Source organism: Maniola jurtina, chromosome 5, assembly GCF_905333055.1.
Source record: "Maniola jurtina chromosome 5, ilManJurt1.1, whole genome shotgun sequence".
Lineage (NCBI taxonomy): Eukaryota > Metazoa > Arthropoda > Insecta > Lepidoptera > Nymphalidae > Maniola > Maniola jurtina.
In genome coordinates, this window is record NC_060033.1 from 1,032,462 (window position 1) to 1,057,658 (window position 25,197).

At 35.6% G+C, this 25,197-nt stretch overlaps 2 protein-coding genes across 6 annotated transcripts in view; one reads left to right on the top strand and one right to left on the bottom strand.

Moving 5' to 3' along the window:
* Positions 1 to 1,111: 1,111 nt before the first annotated feature.
* On the bottom strand, positions 1,112 to 24,789 carry LOC123865016. 3 transcript variants are annotated; one of them, XM_045905832.1, is made up of 5 exons: positions 24,633 to 24,789; positions 21,382 to 22,825; positions 19,347 to 19,438; positions 12,956 to 12,960; positions 1,112 to 1,122 (listed from the first exon to the last, which is right to left on the bottom strand). In XM_045905832.1, the coding sequence occupies exons 1-3, from the start codon at positions 24,706 to 24,708 to the stop codon at positions 19,351 to 19,353; spliced, it is 1,608 nt and encodes a 535-aa protein (XP_045761788.1). In that variant the 5' UTR covers positions 24,709 to 24,789; the 3' UTR covers positions 1,112 to 1,122; positions 12,956 to 12,960; positions 19,347 to 19,350. The 3 variants fall into 3 exon arrangements, with proteins under 3 accessions (XP_045761788.1, XP_045761787.1, XP_045761786.1); XM_045905831.1 differs by lacking the exons at positions 1,112 to 1,122; positions 12,956 to 12,960 and adding an exon at positions 17,399 to 17,420 and having other exon boundaries at positions 19,343 to 19,438; XM_045905830.1 differs by lacking the exons at positions 1,112 to 1,122; positions 12,956 to 12,960 and having other exon boundaries at positions 19,302 to 19,438.
* The window catches only part of LOC123865014 (protein madd-4), a 158,233-nt gene continuing 141,611 nt past the window's right edge, over positions 8,576 to 25,197 (top strand). For 2 of the 3 annotated variants that reach the window (XM_045905828.1, XM_045905829.1), the window contains exon 1: positions 8,576 to 8,900. The gene's annotated coding sequence lies outside the window, so the exon portion shown is untranslated. The remainder of the gene's footprint in view (positions 8,901 to 25,197) is intronic. The other variant, XM_045905827.1, reaches the window with a different exon arrangement.

The following is a 25,197-nucleotide window of genomic DNA, read 5'->3' on the forward strand; positions in this document are numbered from 1 at the left end:
GCATGCAAGCTACCTCAGTACCTCATATAAATTGGTTAAGGATAACCCTTTAAGAATTCCGTGGGAACTCTTTGATTTTCCGGGATAAAAAGTAGCCTATGTCCTTCCCCAGGATGTAAGCTAACGCTGTACCAAATTTCAGCAAAATCGGTTAAACGTGAAAAGATAGCAGACAGACAGACAGACACACTTTCTCATCAAAAATTACTCCAACTTTTTTCTGATGTTTTTAAATCCTAAGCCTTTTTTACTTATTGATGGAGCGTAAGAAGAACCTTGGGACATGAAAATTTGAATAAAATAATTTGAACATTTTTTTTGGATAAAAATATTCTTCTCCAGGATGCAAAGATACTGTGTAAAGGTTACAGTCAGATACACTCTCGCATCTGTAATATTAGTAGAGGTTCTGTGGAATTAACTAGCTCAAGGTTTGTTATAATTAAATTGTGTATCAATTTAATCAAATTGATTCTAACACAGTCGCGATAAACAGAACCGCTCGTGAATGGTATACACCTTTTGCCTTAAGCTAGATCCACACCTGCGCGTCAGGGACGCGGGATGCGGGACGCGATGCGGGAAACGATGCGGAACTTGATGTGGGATGCGATGCCGGATGCGATACGGGAGCATCCACGACGCGATGCAGCGGCGTCCACAACGCAAGGATCTATAGTGCACACCTACGCAACTACGATGCGAATCGCGACGCTCATTTTATAATGCATAGTTGCTAATCACTAGACCATAGACGCATGTATGCACTCTGCAAAAGCAGTCAAATTGCTTTGTAGTCGCGTTGACCTGTGCAGACTGCCATTAAGAGCGACTAATCGACCGTGTGTGGTGGGTCTAAATTATCATAGGAGACAACCACCGTGTGGTGTACAGACCACCTGATGTGCCCGCTTCATAGTCGCTTTGGTCGCGCAAGTTTGGATGATGCCTTGTGTAACACCGATAGCAGTCGACCGCTATTGTGGATCTGACGGCTAATTGCTCTATATTCATCCAACGATGAATGGAATTGGTTAATATGATCACGATGGAAACGACAAATATCGCTTTCAACGAGGCGTGATGAATTCGTACAATATTACGTACCTACAAAGTTTGAATGTTCGGGTATAGTATTGTGAATTTATTATTAGGGTTCCGTACCTCAAAAGGAAAAACGGATCCCTCATAGGATTACTTTGTTGTCTGTCTGTCTGTCCGTCCGTCCGTCTGTCTGTCCGTCTGCTTGTCGGTTTTCGACTATTTTGCTTTACTTGTGCTATAAGACCTACTTACTTCGATGATTCTAGGTCAACGGGAAGTACCCTATAGGTTTTCTTGACAGACCAAACAGACGGACATGATCCTAAATTGTAGCGGTTCAATTTTTCCTTGTGGAGGATGTGAACCCTAAAAATGTATTTTGTTATTTAAGTACCTACCGTAAATACCTAAGTTTTCATGAATAATGAAGCCAGTTAAGAACCGAAGGTACATTGTTCAAAAAGGAAATGCTTTTAATAATCTCGCCGTCCTTTAAACAACTTAATTTGATATATCTACTAGCGTCAAATATAAAAAAAAATATTCCTCAGAAAAATTAACAAGACTTGAACGAAATTCACCCTCGTGTTTCCTTCCCATTCAATGCAAATATTAATTAAACACAATGAAAGATAAGCCCTAGAAAGGTCCCACTAATTAAAAAAGCTCGCAATTTTTTATTATTATTTTACGCCTGTCAAGTTGGTACTTTGACGCGACACTTCGGACGGACAAAAATTGAATTCACGTAAAATTAATTTTAAATCACTCCCTAATAAAATGTAAGTACTTTTATGAACATTACTTTTTGGCTGTTACACCGAAGCGTATTAAATTAACAAACCATCAGAGCTTGCCGATGCATATCGTATTTGAATATTTTAATTGGCATTAAAATAAAAGTTGGCATAAAATCTTCATGGGTATTGCAGTATGTGTAACCAAACATGAACGTAGCTTGAATTTTAGACTAAAGTATGTTTTTAAAGTATGTGAGCGGTGGTAGTATAGTAATTCCGACGTCAGGGGGATTGAATCTGAGCTCTAACTTTTCGGAGTTGCATTTTAAGCAATTAAATATCATTTGCTTCAACGGTAAAGGAAAAATCGTGAGGAAACCTGTATGCCTTAGACTTTTCCATATTGTTTTCAAAGATGTGTGAAGTCTGCCAATCCGCACTTGGCCAGCGTGGTGGAATATATACCTTCTCATTCGGAGAAGAATCCCGTGCTCAGTAGTGCGCCGGCAACAAGTTCATGATGATGATATTTTTAAAATCTTACAAGCTAGTGAAATCTTTTTACAAAAAAAAAAGTAGGCGCACCTTTCTTTCGATGCTAAGATAGATATATTTCTGCAATTTTCAAGTCGAGTTAGTTCAAGAATATCCGTACTAAGGTCTATTCCTTTTAGGCTAAACCACAATTGCGTACCTGTGCAAATCCGTAGGTACATGTATGTTACCCTTAACATGAAAATTAGAACGCTCGTACCGAACTTTGGTACGATAATGGGGTATACGGTGTAACATGAGGCCAATTAAATTTGTAATTCGAAGTTCGTTTGAGGTCAGGGTGTCCTTTATTTGAGGGTTCCACGTGCGTAGCGCCTAATGCCCTTTTCATACTACTTGGAGAATAATTTGTTTTTGTTTATTTCGCCTCTGTTGTTAAAATTTTCGGTGTAAGTTTTGTGAAGAGCAAGTGTTAGATTTGTTTTTTACACTGCTACACTAGAAAAAAATAAAATTGGCTAAGTGCGAGTCAGACTCGCACACGAAGGGTTCCTTAGGTACAAGAAATAAGTTTTATTTTATTTTTAATTTTAACGGCAGCCACTTTAAATTTTTATTAATAAATAATTGTTGAGCACAATACACATTTTGTGAAAATTTCAACTCTCTACCTATCACGGTTCACGAGATGCAGCCCGTTGACAGACAGACGAATGGACGGACGGACGAACGCGACGGTCGGATGGACAGCGGAGGCTTAGTAAAAGGATCCCGTTGGCACCCTAAAACGGAACTCTAAAAATGTGTGTGCAGTTCACATGAGGTAGAAGTGAAACTTTCAAAAAACTAAACACGGCCGGCGACTGACAATACGGTGAACACGCACAAAGAGTTCCTGTTGAGGTACGGAACCCTAAAAAAGATGCTTCTGTCTGTACTCACGTGGTTGGTCGACGTAAGTTTGACTAGTTTCGAACTCATCCGGGGCCCTGTGCCTTTATTACAGGGACACAGCTCGCAAACGCGTCGCGGTTGAGACTGCGTGTCGAATGCAGAAATCATTCACGAGATTTAAACTCAAAAAAAAATCATTATACTATAAAACGTATTTTAGTATACACAAAAGCCGCAACCAATGTTCATGGGCCACGTAAATAATACATTAACATAAATTTCTGTTTTAGTCGCGATTTACAGGAATTTTAGTAAAATTAGAACTACGAATTGCTTGTTTATCATAATGGACGGTCTCCCGCGGTTTTTCTTGCATAAATATAAAATAATAGGGCTCCTCTCCGCAATATATTAATATTCAGACTGCTTGATGTCTTTTTATCGGTAGGTTCAAAATCATCGGTTGTTATTATAAAACTCTTCGATTACCAATCCAAAAATCTGAAATCATTATGATCGACAGAAGTTCATGTATGTTTTACACGAAAAATAAAACCATTGTTCTAACTATCATAGTTTTATTATATATTAACAGTAAACCTCTACAAACAAAGTTAATTTTGCGGATCATTATAGACGATATCGAGTATGACTAGCACTTAGCTGTTTTTTTTATTGTTTCGTGACATTGAAATCAAACTTGTCATAAAAATATTTCGTAATTCACATAGTAAATTAGTGCTTTTTTTGTTTCAGTTCTGGCAGAAATCCAGTTTAGGGGTTGAACGTAAGTACAGACGTCAATTTAACGAAATTAAAAAGTTATTTAATTCTGCTAATTAGATATACACAATCTCTCAACTAAACCAGAGATTAGTAATTACATGTAAATACTTGTATGTTTAATTACATACAATACACAATACATATTTTAGAGCTCTCATTTGAGTTAACTATAATCTTAGTTAACTCAAATGACAGGTCTGAATGTATTGCTATCCCTTTCATAATGCCTCCTGTGGAAAAGGGTAGCACCAGCCACTACAGCTTGACAGATGTTAATTAAGTTTAGCTTGGAGATCTGTATAATAGAATTAGCCATAATAACATTAATCAAAGTTAGTGAAGTTAATAAGTTAAGTATTAAGTTAAAAACTTGTTCCATTCTTTATTTTTGGGCATGAAAAACTAAAAAGCTTCTGACTAAGTTTTGACTCAGCCACAAACTACTTTAACTTTAAAGTCAGTTCAAAATCAAGGCTGAAATACAGTCTCTGAACTCATTGCTAATTAAGCTGTAACGCTCGAGTCACGTAACATTAGCCCGGGTGTGAATTTTTAATGTGACGTCACGGAACTTGACAGTCCACCGGGACGGCCGCCATCTTGAATAAGTACGGCGGTGCCCTATTATGAGGAGGAACTTTAGAAATGTTCCGCGGGCTTGAATAAGGTATTTTCGTAATAATCATACCTAGGTCTGAGGTCACAGTATAAAGAGAGACACAGTAGTCCGATGCGTTTGATCTCGTGGTAAATGCATGACCCTTCAACATAGGGCCCTAACTGGATAGGCCAGTTTGGGTCCTTCAAAGTGTCACTTAGCGCACGATTGTTTTATTTTATTTAATTTAGGTACACTTTTAGGTAATTTAGGTACGTATACGACACAGTTGGTCATGAAGGTCTGGGGCATCAACATCTCCTCGCAAAATTCGGCACATGATTTTTAGTTGGTCGCAAGTCCGTCTGACCTCCAAGGAGTTAAAACCTAAGCAACCTATGAGAAATTTGGTTGGCTATAGGAAAGGATAATATCCATAACGTATCTAGAGTCTAGATGGCTTCGCCGAAGCTAATGTTATTTCATAGCCTTACTCTATGCCAAGGTAGGTAGGTATTGAAGTACTTAAGGCAGGGTATATACATAAGTGGTGTGTTGTGGAAAAGGGTTACGAATATACGTTTGGTCATACGACGGCATATTAAAACATAATTAAAGCTTCCTAGATGTCAATAATTGACTATTCCAAAATTTTACCGTAAAGGTGCGACCACACTTGCGTGTCATGTACGCGGGATGCGGGAGGCTTTTAAATGAAGGATAGGACATAGTGAAAGTATGAGACTCGTCTAGAAGATTATGAGAACATAACATAATTAAATACCGGGTTGGTAATTCTAATCATAATCAATTATTATCATAATACTGTTGCTGCTAGTTTAACCGGAACTTATACCTACTAGCAGTTATGAAGTAAGTTCGCGATATCTCGGCAATTATCTACATTGTATGTGAAATGGGGTGGTTTTGTTTTATTTTCGGTGTAGTGTTCAGAAACTGGGTCATTTGTAAACTATTTCTCACATTACACGAAAAATCGCATGCGGGGAACATAAAAAGAATTTTAATTGTATGGCCACTAGACAGGCGGTGGTCAAAGTTACTCAAGGACTTTTTAGGGATCCCTACCAAAATAGTAAAAATAAAACCCTTTTGGTGCGACTTTTTCCATCCATCAGCAGTTGCTTGTTTTTTAAACAAATATGCAATAGGTACATAAGCAATGTAGCTAAATAACCTGTGGGCTGCTGTTTTTTTAAAATAACAAATAGCGAGCAAACGAGATGGCGGGTCACCTGATGTTAAGTAATTACCGCCGCCCATGAACATGAGCACCAGAGAGATTCAACGTTTTGGGAATTTCAAAATTCAACATTTTGCAAATTCAACATTTTAGGACTCAACATTTTGCAAATTTAACATTATGAGAATTCAACATTTTAGGAATTCAACATTTTGAACCTGAAGGTTTATTAAGACGATCGTAGTCGGGTTTTAGTTTTCAACTTTATCTTGTTACCAAAACTTTTCCGTCTTATTTAGTCAAGAGAGTCGCCATTCCCGTGAATGTACGTTAACCCGTTAATGAGCGGGCGGCTTCGCTTTACACGCTGTGTGGAGTGCAAGTTTCCAGGTCACCTCGCGTCTTTGTGCCGTGTATTGGGACAGACCTACACAACCTTTGACCACTTTGACGGCGCTTTACACACGCGAAAAACTTGCTTTTATTTGAATTAACAACATTCCAAATGTTGTTCAAATATTTTTCGGACTAATTCACTGGTGCAATGGAAATGATTTCCTTAAATACAAGAGTCTATCTGGTTCATTTAAATCGTCACCATTTACCATTATCTGATGATAGCCTTGTGGTGAGAACGTCCGCCTCCTAATTGGAGGTCGAGGGTTCGATCCCACTAACTTTTCAGTTATGTCCGTTTTAAGCAATTAAATATCACTTGCTTTAAATAGTGAAGGAAAACATCGTGAGGAAACCTGCATGCCTGAGAGTTCTCCATGTTCTCAAAGGTGTGTGAAGTCTGCCAATCCGCATTGGGTCATTGTGGCAGACTGTGGCCTAAACCCTTCTCTTTCTGAGAAGAGACCCGTACTCAGTAGTGGGGCGGAAATGGGTTGATCATGATACCATTATCTGCCAATACACGTCTACCACTGGTCTTTTGTAGGGACTTCCACACGCCACGGTTTTGCGCCGCCTGAATCTAACAACTCTCGTCGACACCTTTGATGTCGTCTGCCCACCTAGTGGAGGCCTACCAACGCTGCACAGTGAAGTGTCTACATCCGGTTCATTTCGATCATCATCACCATCATCATCATATCATCTTTCGATAGATGAACACAGGTAGTTTGAAAGGACTTCAACACGCCACGATCTTGCGCAAACCTTACCAGCAGCTCCATGCGTCTCGTTTGATGCGTCTGACCACCAAGTAGGGCAAACGCTGTGAGGGTGTGCCGTGTGAGGTCGCTATTTAAGGACCTTGGTAGGTATTCCACACTAAGTACCCTTACCTACTAAATTTATAGCAAGGCCCCAACTACATCACTTTTCATAATGCGTTATCGGTACGAAAACCAAGATGTCTTCAGAACTTAAAGAAAGTAGGTAATTACCTTACTCAAAACAAAGCTAAACAAAAATATAAACAAGAAACAATTTATATTCGAATAAATCTTGTAGTCGTAACTACAACATAATTTATTGCTTTAATAATGTAAAAGCATTTCTTATGGACCCTTTACGCTGAATCGCTTATATTAAAAGGGTTTTACATTTTACACTAATCCGTTCCATTTTAATCACCCAAAATAGTTATTGATTGCTCCACCGTATTCGTTCAAATATTCAGGAGCTTAAAATTACCTACCTCCTCTTCCCCCTTCCATTGAGTGGTATTCATAGAAATTACTTTACATAATAAGAAAACGGTTGAGCTCACTACTAGAAACTAGGTATCAATTAAAACGTGAGTTCAGCCGTTTTCTGATTACAATTATGTAAAATCTAGAATTTTAATGATCGCCCTATCTTAGGCAATGAAGATTTCGCTCTCAACATACTTTGGCACTAAGAGAATGTTGGCTGCCAAAACCTGATGTATAACGAAACGAGATATTTTAATTGCAATCGTCGCAATTGTTGTTGGAACTTGTATAATATAATGATCTATAGTAAAAACTTGGTTTGCGCGATTCAGGCTCCATAATAAGTGATTGGAAATACATGTAGCGCCATCTAGTATAGGTATGTAGAGACGCCAAAAGTTTAATATGTAGGGTATAATGGTAGGGCGGGCGGCATTCAACCAAAGGTTATTATGAAATTCCAGATAGGCAATGCTCACACATATGTATTTTAAAAAGAGAAGCAAATTCGTACGCTTGTATGTGACACACGTCAAAAACTGCTTAGATAATGGCGCACACACCTTTGGGTAAAACGACACCTACGAACACGTTTCAAAAATGGCTGCCATTATCTATAGAAGTTGTCGGGTACACCATGAGATTTATCTGGTTATATCGGATTATAGCACAATATTGCCTTATCGTTTTTCTTGTGAACTGATCGCAATAAAGTTTTGTAATAGAGATGCTGTTCTCATGATCATTTTTAACCCCCGACCCAAAAAGAGGGGTGTTATAAGTTTGACGTGTGTATCTGTGTATCTGTGTATCTGTGTATCTGTGTATCTGTGTATCTGTCTGTGGCATCGTAGCGCCTAAACGAATGAACCGATTTTAATTTACTTTTTTTTGTTTGAAAGGTGGCTTGATCGAGAGTGTTCTTAGCTATAATCCAAAAAAATTGGTTCAGCCGTTTAAAAGTTATCAGCTATTTTCTAGTTTTCTTGTAGAAAAGAAGGTTAGATAACCCTTAGGTTCATAATATTTAAGTGTCAATTGACAAATGTCAAGCTGTCAAGATGGACGTTGCCTAGATATACATAATTATTTATTTGAAAATGATTTGTCGGGGGTGTTGAAAATTTTTAATTTACACTTGTGTAGTATGACTTCGTCTATCTTCGACTATGATATCTAGTTGTGTACTTTCAATATCAGCTCGAAGTAGTTTTTCTTTGGATAACCCAGCTACTTTGCATATGAAATATTATACTGTGTTAGAATCTGTGATGTGAAAATGTAAGCTTTCATGAGGAAATTGTAACATACACTATGTTGAAACAGCTAAAGTGTTCTGTGGTGCTACAGGAAATCGTGATGGTGTAACGTGCAACCATAATATTAGTTAGTAGCTACTTGTAAACCTACCTTTTGTGTGAAAATAGCACTAAAATGAAGTGATCTGAAATGGATGTAAACGTGATGCGTTCGTTATGAAAAGGTATTATAGTGTAAGTATTAAGTATACTATATTATTATATAGGTAAGTATTGTAAATACTTACCTATATAATAATATAGCTTCTGTATCTAATCTAAACTAGCTTCTGTCCGTGGAGTAGGTACATAAACTCTTCTTTCAACCCCTTTCTTATGTCTACGTCATAGTAGCTATTATCTGCATGTGAAATTACAGCTCGGTCAGCCCAGTAGTTTTGAGCTGTGGGTTTATAAATCAGTCAGTGTCAGTCAGTCACCTTTTTAGGGTTCCGTAACCAAATGGAAAAAACGAAACCCTTATTGATTCGTCATGTCTGTCTGTCTGTCCGTCCGTATGTCACAGCCACTTTTTTCCGAAACTATAAGAACTATACTGTTGAAACTTGGTAAGTAGATGTATTCTGTGAACCACATTAAGATTTTTGTATCCAAATTGTATGACTAACATTCAATAATAATCAAAATCAAAATTCCAGAATGCCTGGTGTTTTGTGACATCGAAAATATGAATCATACCGGAATTCCAATACGTCTCATCATAGCTGAGATAAACAACACGCATGAGTGTGGAATGCTCATGTCCTCACTCAGGGTTATCTATCTGGTTCGATTGGACCAAATGTATTGGTTTTCGACGGGTTTATGACAAATCGATGATTTTGTAATCGATCGATACTGTACGCATTGTCATAGGTACGACTACCTACTTGTACGTCAACTAGTCATCAAATCAGTCAAGTGTGAGTAGAACTTGCACGCGAAGGGTTCCGTACCGTTCGTACAAAAAATAACACCTTGTTAAGTTTCATGGCGGCCATTTTGAATTTTTTATTATATGTTTTTATAGCGGCAATAGAAATACGCATTCTATGAAAATTTCAACTCTCTACCTATTTTAATTCACGAGATACACCGCATTTACAAAAAGGCGGGTTTACAGACGGACGGACAAGCGGTGGCTTATTTAATAGGGTCCTATTGGCATTGTAATTAACTCGGATGGTTCATTTTTAGGGTTTATGTATTTTCAAATTGCTAGGTGTAATATCCAGGCTACATCACAATGATTTATGACCCACAGGAAATTTTGTACATTCCTATCCTTGTACTAACTTTTTAAGATTTTCTAACCTCACACGGGATTGCTTCCTTAGCTCAAATACGTGTCTAGGTTGTAAAATAACTACATTTACCCCATTTATTATTTTGATTTATATCCTACCTCCTGTTAGAAAAGGTGATGTTTTAGAATTTTTGAGTTGGTCTCTTTCAAACCCGAACATTATTTCCAGTTTTGAAATCTCACTCTTTTACCCGTAACTAAGCATGTAGCTAAAAACTGGACTCAACGAAGGGTTCTGTATACCTACCTACCATCGTACAAAGTTATGTAGGTACCTACTTATTGTTTTTTTTTTTATTTAACATGGTAAGCAGTTGTAGTTGTTCGTGTTTAGATACCGGTTTAATGGATCAATATCTTACATTAGTCTAACTTTAATGTAAGGGTTTCTCATAATGTGAATAACCTCGTAACTAATAAATACTTCAATTTCGGGGCTTAATATTTCGAAAAGGATCTCTTCTCTCCGGATTGCCTTTAGTTATTTATTATTAATCGACGAAGGATCGTAGTTTTGGCCGTTATTTTTTGAACATTTTAATGAAGCGATACAAAAGGGGTACAAATTAATATTCAAACAAGTTCTATTGTTCACACAAGCGGCTTAACAAAATAATAATAGATTCAATTACCCACCCAGGAATTTAAGTCGCTGGTAAATTATTTAAATTTAAATGGGTAGGTTCTTTTATAGTACTCGTAGTACGTGTAGATACACCACGAGAATGTGGTGTATCTACTATATCTATCTATTGATTTTCCGCCATGAAAATTAACCTATGTAATTCTCCAGGGCCCCAAGTCTACTATTGCAATTGTGTTTCAGTTGTCTATCAATGACATCTTAATTGTTACTTTTAGCAATTTTGGTAGTCTACTAATTCAATGGCGTCACAATTGTTTTCCGATGGCGTGCCACTGGCACTTCAATGACACAATTGTAAATAATTGGTAGTCCCGTACTTAATGACAAGTCAATGATCGAATTTAAGCGTAGTCTGCTAATAGTTTGACAGTTGCAATGACCATTGGATCGCCATTGAACTATCATTGATGCGCCATTGTGCTGTCATTGCTTTTAAGCCAGTGTTTGTTTGGTTTTACAAGGGTTTTTCATCATGTTTAGCAATAGTTTGGGTATTTAGTTGTAAATTTTTTTTTTCAGATGTTTGCTCAGAGCACATGCTTTGCATTACAGTCCAATCACCACAGGCAAGATTGTAAATGCATGTTATATTTTGCACAGTATTGCAAACAAGACCAACACACGTGCCTCCACTCATGCCTGTGGAAGCTCTTCGTCTGCAACAGGCATGTGATTTAATTTTTGTTTATTCTCAAAAAAAAATACAAATTTCCACAAATATGTTTATTCATTTAACATAAAAAAGAGTAAAACATCCTTAATATAAGAGTAATATTATTATGAAATAAACAACATTATTGTATATTTTAGGATGAAAACAATTCAAGGGCTGAGTTGGAAAGTGCTATTGAAGCACAGCATTCACAAAGCCATGGAGTCAACCAAGGTCTGCTTGAAGGTAGGGTGCTGCAGCAGGCTCTCATCAACAGGCTGTGGAGAAATACATGAAGTTAATAATAAATAATTGAAATAAATGATTTTGAATTTTGACTAGATTTTGATTAGATTTTTAAAGAAAAAATAATATTTCTTTCCTATAATCCGCATAACTGTTTAGCGATTATAGCGCCACATAGGAATATTAATTTTTCTTTAAATAACATGGAATTCCACAATGTAATGTCTGTTTCTATTCAATATTTGATTAGATTAATATTGGAAACTCCAAGCATAGTAATTGATAATAATTTGCTGATCTGACACCATTACCAGAGTATTTTCCATTTAATTTCTTTGAACAGACACTAAATTGTACCTTGAATGTAGTCATCAGATTCTGATCCTGATAGCTGTTTTGTGCGACATCTCTGGAAACAATAAACTACTGTTTATTCAATTTAATATAATGACTAAATTGTTTTTAAATATTAAATGAATAAAAAGGCAACCTTTTTCGAGGGGAATGCAACACTCGTTGCATCTCCTGCTCCTCCTGCTGTCCTGCTAAATACAGCAGCAAACTTTTCAATTGCTGCAGCCAGCCTAGCAGCAGCTTGGTTTGTTGCAGTCCCCAGTCTGACAATTGCTGCAGCCAAGTTCTCCGTCGCCTGGGCTTGAGCCAAAATGCGTCTGCATTTTGGCCTCGATATCTGCTCAAGCCTGGCCTGCGAACGCCGCTTAGCCAGGCTTTGCCCCGTCACTGGTGCGGTTGCAGTGACAGGAATGGCTCTCCAAATAGTCTAGCAGCGACGAAATCTGCTCCACTACTACCATTTTCGCAGTCCCTTATAATATTCACACTTCACAGATTTAAATATTCTGTCTACCTAGGTAGGTATTCGCAAGTCGCCTCAAAAATCAAAAATCAAAATTCAAATTGCAGAACTATCAAATGACATTGACATTTAATGTCAATTCGACAGTTACAGATGAAATATAATTATTTTTGACATTTTATTTTTTAGATCGCACTTAAAATTTATCTTTTTGGCTTATTATGATCATTTTACTTAAGGCTTAATCTTTAAAACACAAATAGATAACATTTATAATCGAATCTAGCTTAAATAAACGTTTTTAATATGTATTATTTTTTTTGGACTCATTTTGGCAAACGCTTTTTGAGCAAATGGCAATACCAACTACAATGCAACTGCAATCCAATTACAAGACCATCGGTCGGCCATTGTGAATTTAGTAGACTACGAAATTATGAACCAATGGTAATTGAATTAAAATTGCATTGTAGTTCAATGACAAATCATGTAAAATAGCAGACTTGGGGCCCAGGTCGTCAATTAGACCCGTGAATGACGTGATTCAAGGGTCTGATTGAAGGAAACGTAATTGAAGGATAAGCCAACAAACTAACACACAAACACTTTCGTATTTGTAATATAGGTAGTGATTTCGGCCGCAAAAGATAATAGTTTAACAGGGCTCTCTCGGTCACTTACACCATACAATCGTAGTTCCAATTTCATTTGAATACTAAGCAACCAAAGTCCATGGAATTTTGCAGACATATTCTAGAAACTAATATCTATGCCTGTGGTTTTCCAGATTTCTGTTAAATTATTCGGTTTCAAAGTTACGCGGTCTTAAAAATTCACATACAAATCTTTGAGCCTCTGTAATTTTAAAACTACATATTTTTAGAAAAATCTAAAACATTACAGGTACAGATATTAGTTTCAGAATATGACTGCAAAATTTCATGGACTTTGGTTGCTTAGTATTCAAATGAAATTGGAATTACGATTGTATGGAGTAAGTCACGGAGAGAGCCCTGTTAATGAAAATAATCTCATCTTTCAGTTGTTTAAAAAAGCGTCTAATTTTGTAAAGCAAATTTCTAATTTATATCCTGAGTGGTTTTAATAATAAAGCTACCGTTTAAAAAAGCGAGAATTTAATTAACTTGACGACTCTACGGAAAAACGTATTGAAGAAAAATTGAGTCGCAATATTATTACGAGTATTAGAAACGTTCTTTGATAATTGTACTCGAGGAACTCTATTTATAATTTCTTTTCCTTTGACAAATCATAGATTATCTAGCAAAAGATAGACGGTTGCCTAAGAAATGAAACAGTTCCAAAGATACCAATTTGGAAATCTTTTAAAATATCATTGTACCTAAATCTTCTGTATTAGCCATTTATTAACGTTTATACCTTTTTATCCCGAAAAATCAAAGAGTTTCCGCGGGATTCCCAAAAATCCATCCGCTTAAACGATTTGTATGGGTACCGAGGTAGCTTGTGTCCCTATACCTAATTGACATAGGCAACTTTTTATCCCTGAAAATCAAACAGTTCCCACGGGATCTTTGAAAACTTAAATCCACGCGGATGAAGTCGCGGGCATCCTCTAGTAAAAAATAAACAAAGAATTAAAATTCTATCATCAAGCTCCGTTTACCTTTCTCCTTTAGTCTGTGTTGGTAATTGAATAATTTCAACAACCTTGAGCTCCCGTTCTAAAGGTACCAGAGATTCTTTGGCGCTTATTAAATTTGAACGTTTAAATAGTCATAGCGAGGGAGAGTCGTAATTTTGCGCACTATCTTTTTAAGAGTACGGGTAAATTAATTCTCGAGACGAAACTACTTCAGAATTCCTAATTGTAGCGTAAAAAACGCAGTAAGTAGAGTTCTGAAATAAAAATAAAAATGCACAAATTTCTCTTTAGAAAGTTAAACAAATTACAATTTAAATACTGTTTGACATTGAACGGCGAAAAATCTGAACTTTTTAGTGTAAAATGCTGCGATAATTATGTTAAACGGCCTTGTAGGTGTGTTCTCTACTTTTAGTCTATTGTTTTAGGAATGAACATTGTGCTAAAAGTGTGCTAACTGGTAATTGAAACACGCTTTTTTAAACTGAAAGCTACTTTACGTAGGTATATTTATTTCGTGCCAAAATTAATATTATTTATCACTCTACCTGAATTCTGTTGATTAGTTTTTCAACAACGCGACGTTATGATATTTAAAAAAAAAAAAATTTGTTTATGCGGTTTTGTAAATGTAAATAAAAATACCATACAATTTCTTGACAAAATAATAACGTAGCTAAATAATCGACAAATCACGAATAGGACGGGTTATTAACAGGGCTTTCTCCGTCACTTACTCCATACAATCGTAGTTCCAATTTCATTTGAATATTAAGCAACCAAAGTCCATGAAATTTTGCAGACATATTCTAGAAACTAATATCTATGCCTGTGGTGTTGCGGTGTTGTTGTGGTGCGCAGTTCTATGGCTGATATATAACAACAAATAATCAAAATTTCAAAATGGCTGTCATGTCAATTTAAAAAAATTAAAAGGTACAAAATCTTGTACGATGATACGGAACACTTTGCGAGTCCAAATCACACTCGACGCGGTTTTTAACTTTCCTTCATAAGTTCTTGTTATATTTAGTAAGTTTTCGAACGTAGGAGCGCCTATTATTATAATTGTTGTCTGGAGTTGGAAATTAAAGTATATTGTTACTTAGTAACTTGTCGTAGCTTTGCTGAAACTTTGAATTACACCGTACTTAGGGTTGCCTCTTGCTATAGGTACTTTTTGATATTTGTGGTAATAATTTTCTATCTGAAATCCCCCTCTCGGCTTACAGGACTAAAAAAAATTAACTAACAGGAATTAACAGGAATTAATTATTAACAGGAATAAAAAAAATAACTGTCTTAGTACGATGCAATATGTAGAAAGAACCCACGTTTATAATATCAGCATAATTTTCGAATATTCTAATTGATCACTTGATCAAATTGCCCAGCAGAATCAGCGTTTACTGTAAGACCGTAACGTTTGATATACGTAGACTAATCGAATCGATCTACGAGCTATGAATATGATATTGTGGAGTTTGTAAATTAGTCTATTGTTACCGCGTCCCGCTCTCTGACAACACATGCCGTCGGCTCTCAGAGTATACATGGTTCGTGAATTTGGCCATTGTCAATCTCTCATTGTCAATAATCTGCTTATTGACGTCACTTTATACGATATACTAGTTTGTCGCGGATCAATATCGCTGAAAACAGAAACTTAGTTTTGGTGCTTTATGGTGAATTAATTTAAATTTATTTATTAGAACTTTCTCGTTAAGCCGAGTTTACATGGCGAATTTAGTGGCATGAAATTAGCTTCATGACACTAAATTTAGAAAACTATAGGGTACTTCCCGTTGACCTACAACCATGAAATTTGGCAAGTAGGAGGTCTTATAGCACAAGTAAAGGAAATAATCCGAAAACCGTGAATATGTGGTTGCTTAAAAAATATGTGTTCATAATTAGTATTTTCAATTTTTAAAGGGAACCTGTACATTCTAAAACAGACCGTCTCGTAGCACCACGCAAATCCCGTAACCACTCGACGCACATTTCGCACCGATATTGGAGCATCTGCTGGTGCTGCGTGGTGGTGGTGTGTACTTATTGCTCTCTTGAAGGCTGCATGTGTAGCAGTGGGAGGGCAGGTGGTACATATTGCATGCTGCATGTTGCACCATACAGATATTTTGTCTGTTGTCATAGCAAATGTAGCTTTTGGTTTTGGTTGTATAGAAGAAAACTTATCTAACCACCGCGCATTAACTAATTTATGTGTCCTCAACGATTATGAATAAAACTGCAACGAATGAATAAAATAAAGTGTCTGTATAAGCTTATCTCGGTGCTGTTTATATTAAAACTTTAATCATTTTATTTAAACAGTATAAAAACTTTATGTGGGACGCTTTAATCTCTCCGATAAGATGTGCTATGAAATATTTTGTTTAATCCTCGTTGTTGTATCGTTTCCTCGTTGCTGTAGAGCGCAGTTATCTTTTAAGATACATTTTTGGGTTCCGTACCTCAAAAGGAAAAAAGGAACCCTTATAGGGTCACTTTGTTATCTGTCTATCAAGAAACCTTTGAGGTACTCCCAGTGACGGATTAAGACCACTTGATGCCCTAAGCAATCCATGCCTGTGGGCCCCCCTATCCGTATGTCAACTAGAATCGGTATTTAAACCTTTACCGTCCGTCCTAAGAACATTAGTTTTTTGTAGAATAAGATGATGAGATGTAAGTTGTAACGTACTTTAGAAGTGGAGTAGGTGCGACAACAATAAAAACCAAAGCATAATTTATTTATTTATTGAAATGCGCCTTGCGGCTTTCGGGGGCATTCGAATTGTCGAAATTCGAATGCACAAGCGGGCAGCGAGTGGGCAAGCGGGAGTGGGGTTATGACTCTAGGTCGGACTCTATGTCAACTTAAAACGCGCGAATTTTCAAATTAGTCCTATAAGAAACTTTTTTTGGCGTGGTTTTTGGTGACGTGAGAGTGAGACGTGATACCCTAAGGACGGTTTTTTTTTGTGCTTCTTCTGGTGCCCCCTCAGACATGATGCCCTAGGCAATTGCTTAATTTGATTAAGGGTTAATCCGTCACTGGGTACTCCTCGTTGACCTATTCCTAGAGTTATAAAATTTGGCATGTAGGTAGGTCTATAGCACAAGCATTGTCACATCACAAAAAAAAAATTTAAAAAAAAAATTGTATGATGGTACGGAACCCTTCATGTGCGAGTCCGACTCGCACTTGACCGGTTTTTTAAATGTTTCTTAACCTTTGACTTTGGGTATGGAAACCTGCATGCCTGAGAGTTCTCTATAATGTTCTCAAAGGTGTGTGAAGTCTGTCAATCCGCACTGTGCCAGCATGGCAGACTATGGCCTAAACCCTTCTCATTCTGAGAGGAGACCCGTGCTCTCTAGTGAGTCGTGAAGGGTCGATCATGATGATGATGATTAAACACAGCCTCCGTTGTTTTATTATTTTGTATACGAAAGGGTACAACCTCAAAAATTTTTCGTTCAAGATAACGTTCCCTCTGGAAAGAACCCCGCGACATATCTTTATTTGGACGTGCCGATAAAAAAATAATGTCCGACATTAAGGGGAGGACTTAATTTAAATATTTCTGGCGCATCTCCTTTCCCACTTTTTCCAATAAAAAATTTGTAGTTACGTCTCTTTTCTTCGGTATACAATAAGTCACTCGCGCACGAAGGGTAAATGCCTTTTTAAGTGAACCCGAACTCGAGTAACGTTCGGTTTTTTAAGAAAATGTTATGTAGGGACATTACAGGCTCACTCCATTAGCTGGAATGGCCTTTATAGTAAAATTGAGCGATAAATTTCAACTCTGAATGGACATTTGCCGCTCTTTATCATGTATTACTGTTTTCAAACTGGTACAGTTACGAGTTACGACGTTTTACGTTGGTTTATTTTTATCTCTTTTTTTTTTTTTGTTTCTTTGTAATTTATTAAAATACTGTTTAGTAAATGAAAGCAAAAAAATAAATATAGTTTGCAGTTTTATTTCTAACAATATTATCTAGCTGGTTATATTTTGAATAGCAAATAATAATATTTTTACAAGTAAATCGTCATAACTGTTGTTAAATCTGCTCTTTTGTATCCCAATAAATATATCGGTTCTGTATCAATGAAAGAGAAAGTACAAACTACAAAACTACCTTTTGTATAAAATAACGCCTCTAATCAATTTTACACAATATTTCATTTTAAGCTACGGAACTCTTACTTCTCTTAAATCAATTTTTTGTGTTCTATTTGTGTTCTAACTCAAAACAACATCAGTCGTTCAATAGACAATACATTAATTAACAACACAGCAAACAGCCAAACAAACATAATAAATGCCTTCAAACACGTTTCGAATCTCAAAAGAAAAATGTTGTAACTGCAGTCAAACCTATACCTATTCCTAATTCGAGTAAGAACAGAGATCGTTTTTGTATAAATATTTGAGTGTTAGAAATGTTCGAAGCAAAATGTCGTAACTGTAATTAGATCTTTTTTCCCTAATCCATTAATTATAAAGACGGTTTTTGTATGAATTAGTATAAAAATACCACCTTCATGTGGGGGCGATGTTACCAAACTGATTTATTAGGTTTTTTTGTGGATGATTTTAAATTAGGCGTTATCTTTGGGACCCGGCTTTAAAAAGGGACCCGTGGATTGACTAATGTGTTTTTAACAAACGTCCTTTCTTATTAGTGAATTGGAGATAGGACGGTTAATTTGTTACGTAGGCCGGCGACTGGAATACTTAATCAGTTTCGGTCATGCCTTGGTAAATAATAATATTGAGTTTACCTTGTACTAAGTTGGAGATTTAGTTGAATTGAATCGAGCGAACCCAAATGCTTACAATCATCAATCTACTAATATTACAAATGTGAATGTATTCTGTCTGTTTGTGTATCATATCATATTATTATCTATAGAAAACCAATACTGTTTTTAATTTTCTTGTTTATGTAAAAAACGCACAGTGCATATTTTTTATGAATTTTAATTAGTTATATTTTACTTTATTTACAAAACCTATTAGTTTATGATAAATTTTACTTTATAGTTAATAAATCAGGTTTGAAAATAGTAAACCTGTATTGAATGGAACATATTATTAAATCAGTATTTTTCAAACATACTGTTTCTAGTCTTCTTCTAAACTGTAGTCACCTATACCTTTGTTAAATTAATTTATACTTGAAACCTTGCCTAATATTAAAGCGTGTCTTACATTTAAATAAACGTTGTTTTTTCTTCAAATCCACTCAATTAATCATCATTTAAAAGTGCGTTCAATTTTTGGAGTGCTACTTTAGAGTAGAATTTAACTAAAATTATGTGACGATTTATATCAGCTGATCTTTTGTGGGCAGCAGGCTGGATAAGGCTCAGTTAGGTTTCCCATGCGGAAGAATCCAAGTTCCGTACTCGACTCGCATCTGAAAATTATCACACTAATATTATAAAGGCGAAAGTTTGTATGTGTGTGTGTGTGTGTGTGTGTGTGTGTGTGTGTGTGTGTGTGTGTGTTTGTTACTCCGTCACGCAAAAACTACTGGACGGATTTGGCTGGGAATGGAGATAGATAATATCCTGGATTAGCACATAGGCTATTTTTTATCCCGGAAAATCAAAGAGTTCCCACGGGATTTCAAAAAACCTAAATCCACGCGGGCGAAGTCGCGGGCATCGGCTAGTATAAACATATATATTAAGTACTCTATGACCTATGTTATAGAAAGCTATACTCTATCTCTACGAAATCTTCGGAAAATTCTTCGGAAATGAAAAGATCTGTTGATGCTCAACGGGTTGCAAAACAATATGCCAATGGGAGTAATGAAAAACGTAGGGGTCCCAAAGTGCTGGAATGACAACCTTGCAACGGAAACCGCAGAGTTTGGCAGACCAGGGTACTAGATGGAATCATAGGGAGCCACTGGATTTAGGCGGCCTAAGACTGCGACCTGTAAAAGTCCATACAGACTTATCCAATACCTAGTAAACGTCTACATAATAAAATGAATGTATCTGTTTTACTAGTAGTACGTCGTAGCACTCTAGTACCTACTTATTTAAAAAATTATACACCTATGTTAACATGTATCTTATTAATTTAAGCAAAAATACTTCACTATGAAAAACTTCAGATATTTTCACTAGTTCAAACGTGGCTGCTCAGGATATAAACCTACCGCCCATTTGTTTTTATCCGTGTAAATTTAACCTTGATCCAGGATTTTGTAGAGTAGAGCAATAAAATCAACTAAAAATTGTTTATGAACTTCTATAAAATGTCCAAATGCACAGATAAACCAAAAAGTTAAACTTTTATCACTTGTGTAATTAGTAGGTACGATGTTAAAACTTGTTCAACCAAGTAAGCAGAGCATTAAACGAGATACTGCCAACTATTAAAAAAAAATTGAAAATGTTCGCGGAGTTTTCATCGTACTAATTAAAACTTGTTTTGAAGTTCTTAAACCAGAAAATGGTTTACTTTTTATATTATGCAAAAAGCTTCATTTTTCAATTTTAATATTGAAAATTAACACTTAATCAGCCTTTGTAAAGAATGTTTTAAAGCTATCTCATAGTAGTTGATAGTTCTATTTCAGGTTGTTAGATAATAAATACCAATAAGTTATTTCTTTAGGAAAAAAAACCTATCTCATTACATTATAAGTATAACAAACACTATGTAAATTATCTAATCTAATCAGGTCAATGAGTCTAATACATAATATATAAAAGGAAAAGGAGATTTTGACTGACTGATCTATCAATGCACAGCTAAAACTATTGGACGGATGTCCAATTTGTTTGGCACGCAGATAGTTATTATGACAGACAACCGCTACGAAAGGATTTTTGAAAATTCTAACTTGAGGGAGTACTGGGGTTTGAAATTTGTGTGAAAACTGAAGACTTTCAGTATAAGCTCAGGTTATGTTTAATTTATTAATAATGTAATTGTCATCATATTATTATAATTTGTCGATTAGAAAAGCTTTTAAAATGTTATATCAAAACTTGCATGTATAGAGTTGGTTTGATGTCTCTGCTTAGAAAAAAATTGAAAAAGTTCTGACTTCACACAACATCCAACATCGCGTCAGGTTTTTGGGTCCAAAAAATGGTGGACCTTTTTTATTATTCAAAAAACAATGATAAAATACTCCACAGAACATCTGTCAAGACAAAGGGTCGGCATTCCAACGTTTTTTCGGCGCTAATTTGTCAACTTTTTAAGTTAGGCATTAGTTATGCTGCTGGGAATCTCAATATTTGTGATTTATAATAAGATCTTACTTTTAGGGAGACTCCAATCAATCCTTTTTTAATTTTAAAATGAAAAATTAGAAGAATTTCCTTAACTTACGTGGTTTTTTCGATGTATGGCTCGTACTGTATAATTTCGGATTCTTCGTCTTCATTATGAATATTCTTCGTTTCTCTTTTAGTTCTTATTAATTCATCTAATTTTATAACTTTCCCCACCTTCTCTAGTTTTATATTTTTAGCTATATTTAATGGTTTCAGTAACTTTGAATCATCTAAAATATTTGCTTTTACTTCGTCTAAAACTTTAGCTGATAGCTCTTCTGTCTGCCATTCAGGTAAATGTTCTGAAAAAACTTCTTCTGCTTTATTCATGTTGCTAATATTTTCTTCACTATTAATATAATTAACATCTTCTTCTTGGTTTCGTTTCTTCTCTACTTCATTAACATTAGCAATTACTGCAGTATTTGGAACTTGAGCTATATAAGCACCATAATAATGTTGTGGGTAATTTTGAATACTAGTGTAAGGATTCAGTTGTGCCCATGGGTAGTTATTATAGTAGAAGCTTGCAGGATATGTACTGATATTATAATGATGAATATAGGAAAAAGGGTAAGGAAGAAGCATAGATTGAATCGTTTTAGGGTTAGCTGGATCTCTTTTAACTTTGTTTGTATGCGTATTGTGCCAAGTTGGTTCAACGTTATTAAATTTCTGGTTGCAGGGCTTTCTATGATGTATATTTTGTAAGTTCTGGGGCGCGTTATTGTGCACGTATGATGATATTCTCTGAAAATTTGATAGGGGATAATAATAAGGCAGTGTTCTGAAATCCTTTTCAGTTAATGGCCCTTTAAAATAAGAAGCAGGGTGTGCATAACTTTTTGCATTAGGTACAGGATTGGTTCCCTCAACTTTCAAATCGTTAGGCTTAACTATTGGACTAAAATAATGCAAGGGTTCATACCAGTACGAAACCGACTCCTTTGCATTAGTTTTTAAATTCTTTTTCACAATACTCTCGTCAGTTTTAATATTATTTATATGATTTTTTACAAGTTTTTCTTCTTCACTGTTATCTAATTCTTTGTAAATATCTTGAGCAATGTTGTAAATTTCCACAATCGCTTCTAAGTCACTTTTCTTCACCGTATGCAGTATTTCAGTAATCGATTTTATTTCAGACTCTGTTAGATATCGATCGGTATCTGTGCTTCCATTTTTATATTCATCCTTTATCGCATTTATCCTATTGATTGCTTCTTTGTGAAACGCAGGTTGCTTCGCAGTCTGAACTTTTTTGATTACTATAAAAGCCTGCTCGCTTGGACTTTTGTCCATATCACTTGTTGAAGTATTATTTTCTTTAGTTTTGTTCTCTAGTGCGGTAATGTTTACCTTCGTAACAGGCTCGTGATCTGTTTGTGTAACGTTTTTCCGCCTAAGTTTGCAAGTGTAATTGCCGCAAAAACTTTCGGAGGGCCACGTTGAATTAATTGGGTAAAGTTTACGAGTGTCTGGGTCCTGACAGTATAGACCTGGAATAATGAAAACAATTCTAAGTAAACATAATACTAACAATAAGATATAATATAGGGCGTTATTATTCTAAGACTATAAAGGACTTACTCATCAGTCGAAACAATATCAACAATTATTATTATTCTGCACGCAAACATTTGTTTGTATGATAAAGTAGGGGACCAGATTGAATTATTATATTGTGCTCATATTTCCTTAAAATCAGTCACAATTTCACTCGTGTGGAATTTCTGAAAATCTTTTCTTAGATTGGGTCTACATTATAGAGACAACTTTTCGAGCAAAATCTGAAGTCTTGAAATGATTAGACATTAGGCCATCCATCATCCCAATCAGTGACTGTGGCAAAATACCATCAAAGCCTATCGTCTAAACTTAAATTCAATGTAAGCCTATCTCTACAATCGTACTGATTTGACTGTACGTTTAAATGTATGTCAGTCAGTTTTATCATCATCGTCACTGGTCCAAGACTACCACGTCGTTGAAAGTCGTTTACTCCTTTATAAAAAACTAGATGATACCCGCGATTTAGTGCGTGGAATTTGTTTTTTTTAATCCCGTGTTTGATTTCGGGATAAAAAGAAGCCTATGTTATTTGCCATCTTTAAAAGCTATTTACACAAAAAATCAAATTGATTCGTTGCTAGAGCAACGGATCAATAGCGATCACGTCACAATAGATTGTGACGTGATTGAAACACAAACCTACAAACAAACTCACTTGTAAACATTTATAGTAATATGGGTAGTGATGGGTATTGGGTATTATAAATAGATTTTTTTTTAATAAAGAATATTAGTCATTTCTTAATCATGACTAACATTCCCATTTCCCCTCCAACTAAGCGTAAAGCTTGTTCCAGGAGTGGGTACGACAATAGTGCAACGGGTGGGATTTGAACCGCCAACCTTTCGGATTGCAGTCCGCTCCTATAACCGTTGAGCTATTGAGGCTATTAAAGATTTGTTCCTCTTACCAAGAACTCAGTTATACAAAATTGTACAAAAATAACTTGATCGTCAAATGAATAAATAATTCCATCAGAATTTGTCTACTCGGCAAAATTGGACATCTATTCTTCCACATGAGCCGATCTACAATATTGACGTAGGTATTTTCATTACATTGTGGAAAAATGAGAATATTATTGGAGACGTGTACGATAATAAAGAAAATGCTTGTAGATGAAGCAATATCGGGATAATTTCTGCCTGTTAATAGAAATTATGAATACAAAGTAAACACATTTTTATTGAAATTGTGCAACATTAGGTTGAAAGATTATAATTGAATGGAGTCAGTTTAATTAATTATCACGTGGCGCTAAGCATACCTATTTAGCACAATTTGTCTAAGTAGGTGTGAGACTTTTTTAGATTTAGTCAGTTCACCTACTAAATACCAATATAGTTACAATTTGTTAGTTTCTCATTAACATCAGATAGAGCAAGATCCCATTTCTGCCAGACTTCCTTATTTTCTGAGAAACAAAATGTGTGGGATAGAGTATTGTTAGTGTACTATTTAACGTACGTATAATACCTATCTTATGCATTACTTAGTAGTACCTAAGTCATTTTCAACGTGAATTCTGTATAAAATGGCTTTTGACTTTTCGAATCACATGCAGCATCATAATCTATGCAAATACCAGGCATATTTTCTTCAGATATTTTAGTTTCGTTTTTTACAAACTTATTTTTGACTTGTGTTAGAGTTAAGTGATTTAAAGTACCTACCTACAACACTTTTATAGCATCTAAATAATATCCATAAATTTTCTCGTTCAAAAAACTAACCTGTCACGTGTTTTCCTTCAAGTGCAAAAATATTCAAACACACAAATAATGCACAGATTAAATAACATCCCGCCATTTTGGCTGGCACAATGCTTATGCGGTGTTATTATACCTATCGCCGGATGAGCACTGCATTTGTGTATGTATATTGTATGGTCGTTGTATGTATGTCACCATATTGTTATGATTTTGTCGACGATAGCTATTTGGCAGCGCTTCTCAACGTTTCGCTAATTAATTCGTTAATTGGTACTTACTTTGTTTTACTGTGTTCATTTTTATTTTTTTGAATAAAACGTGTTTCATCAACATTCATTACTTCAACCTAACACCGGCCTACTACTGAGTACGGTTTTCTCCTCGTAATGAGAAGGGTATAGGCTATAGACCACGCTGGTCAAGTGCGGATTGGTACTTGGTAGACTTCACACAGCTTTGTGAACATTATAGAAAACTCCCAGGCATTGTAGGTTTCCTTACTATGTTTTTTTTGACCATTAAAGCAGGAATCATATTTAAGAGCTTACTAAGTAAAATATGGAAATCTCAACATCATCATTTCTAT

Bases quoted from the DNA above. Each gene is read 5' to 3' on its own strand.
- LOC123865016 (XM_045905832.1), bottom strand. From the start codon at position 24,708: ATGGCGGGATGTTATTTAATCTGTGCATTATTTGTGTGTTTGAATATT. The intron at 22,826-24,632 runs GTTAGTTTTTTG...TCATTATTCCAG, and splicing joins TGAAGGAAAACACGTGACAG to GTCTATACTGTCAGGACCCA. The intron at 19,439-21,381 runs GTAAGTTAAGGA...GATAATTTTCAG, and splicing joins CCATACATCGAAAAAACCAC to ATGCGAGTCGAGTACGGAAC.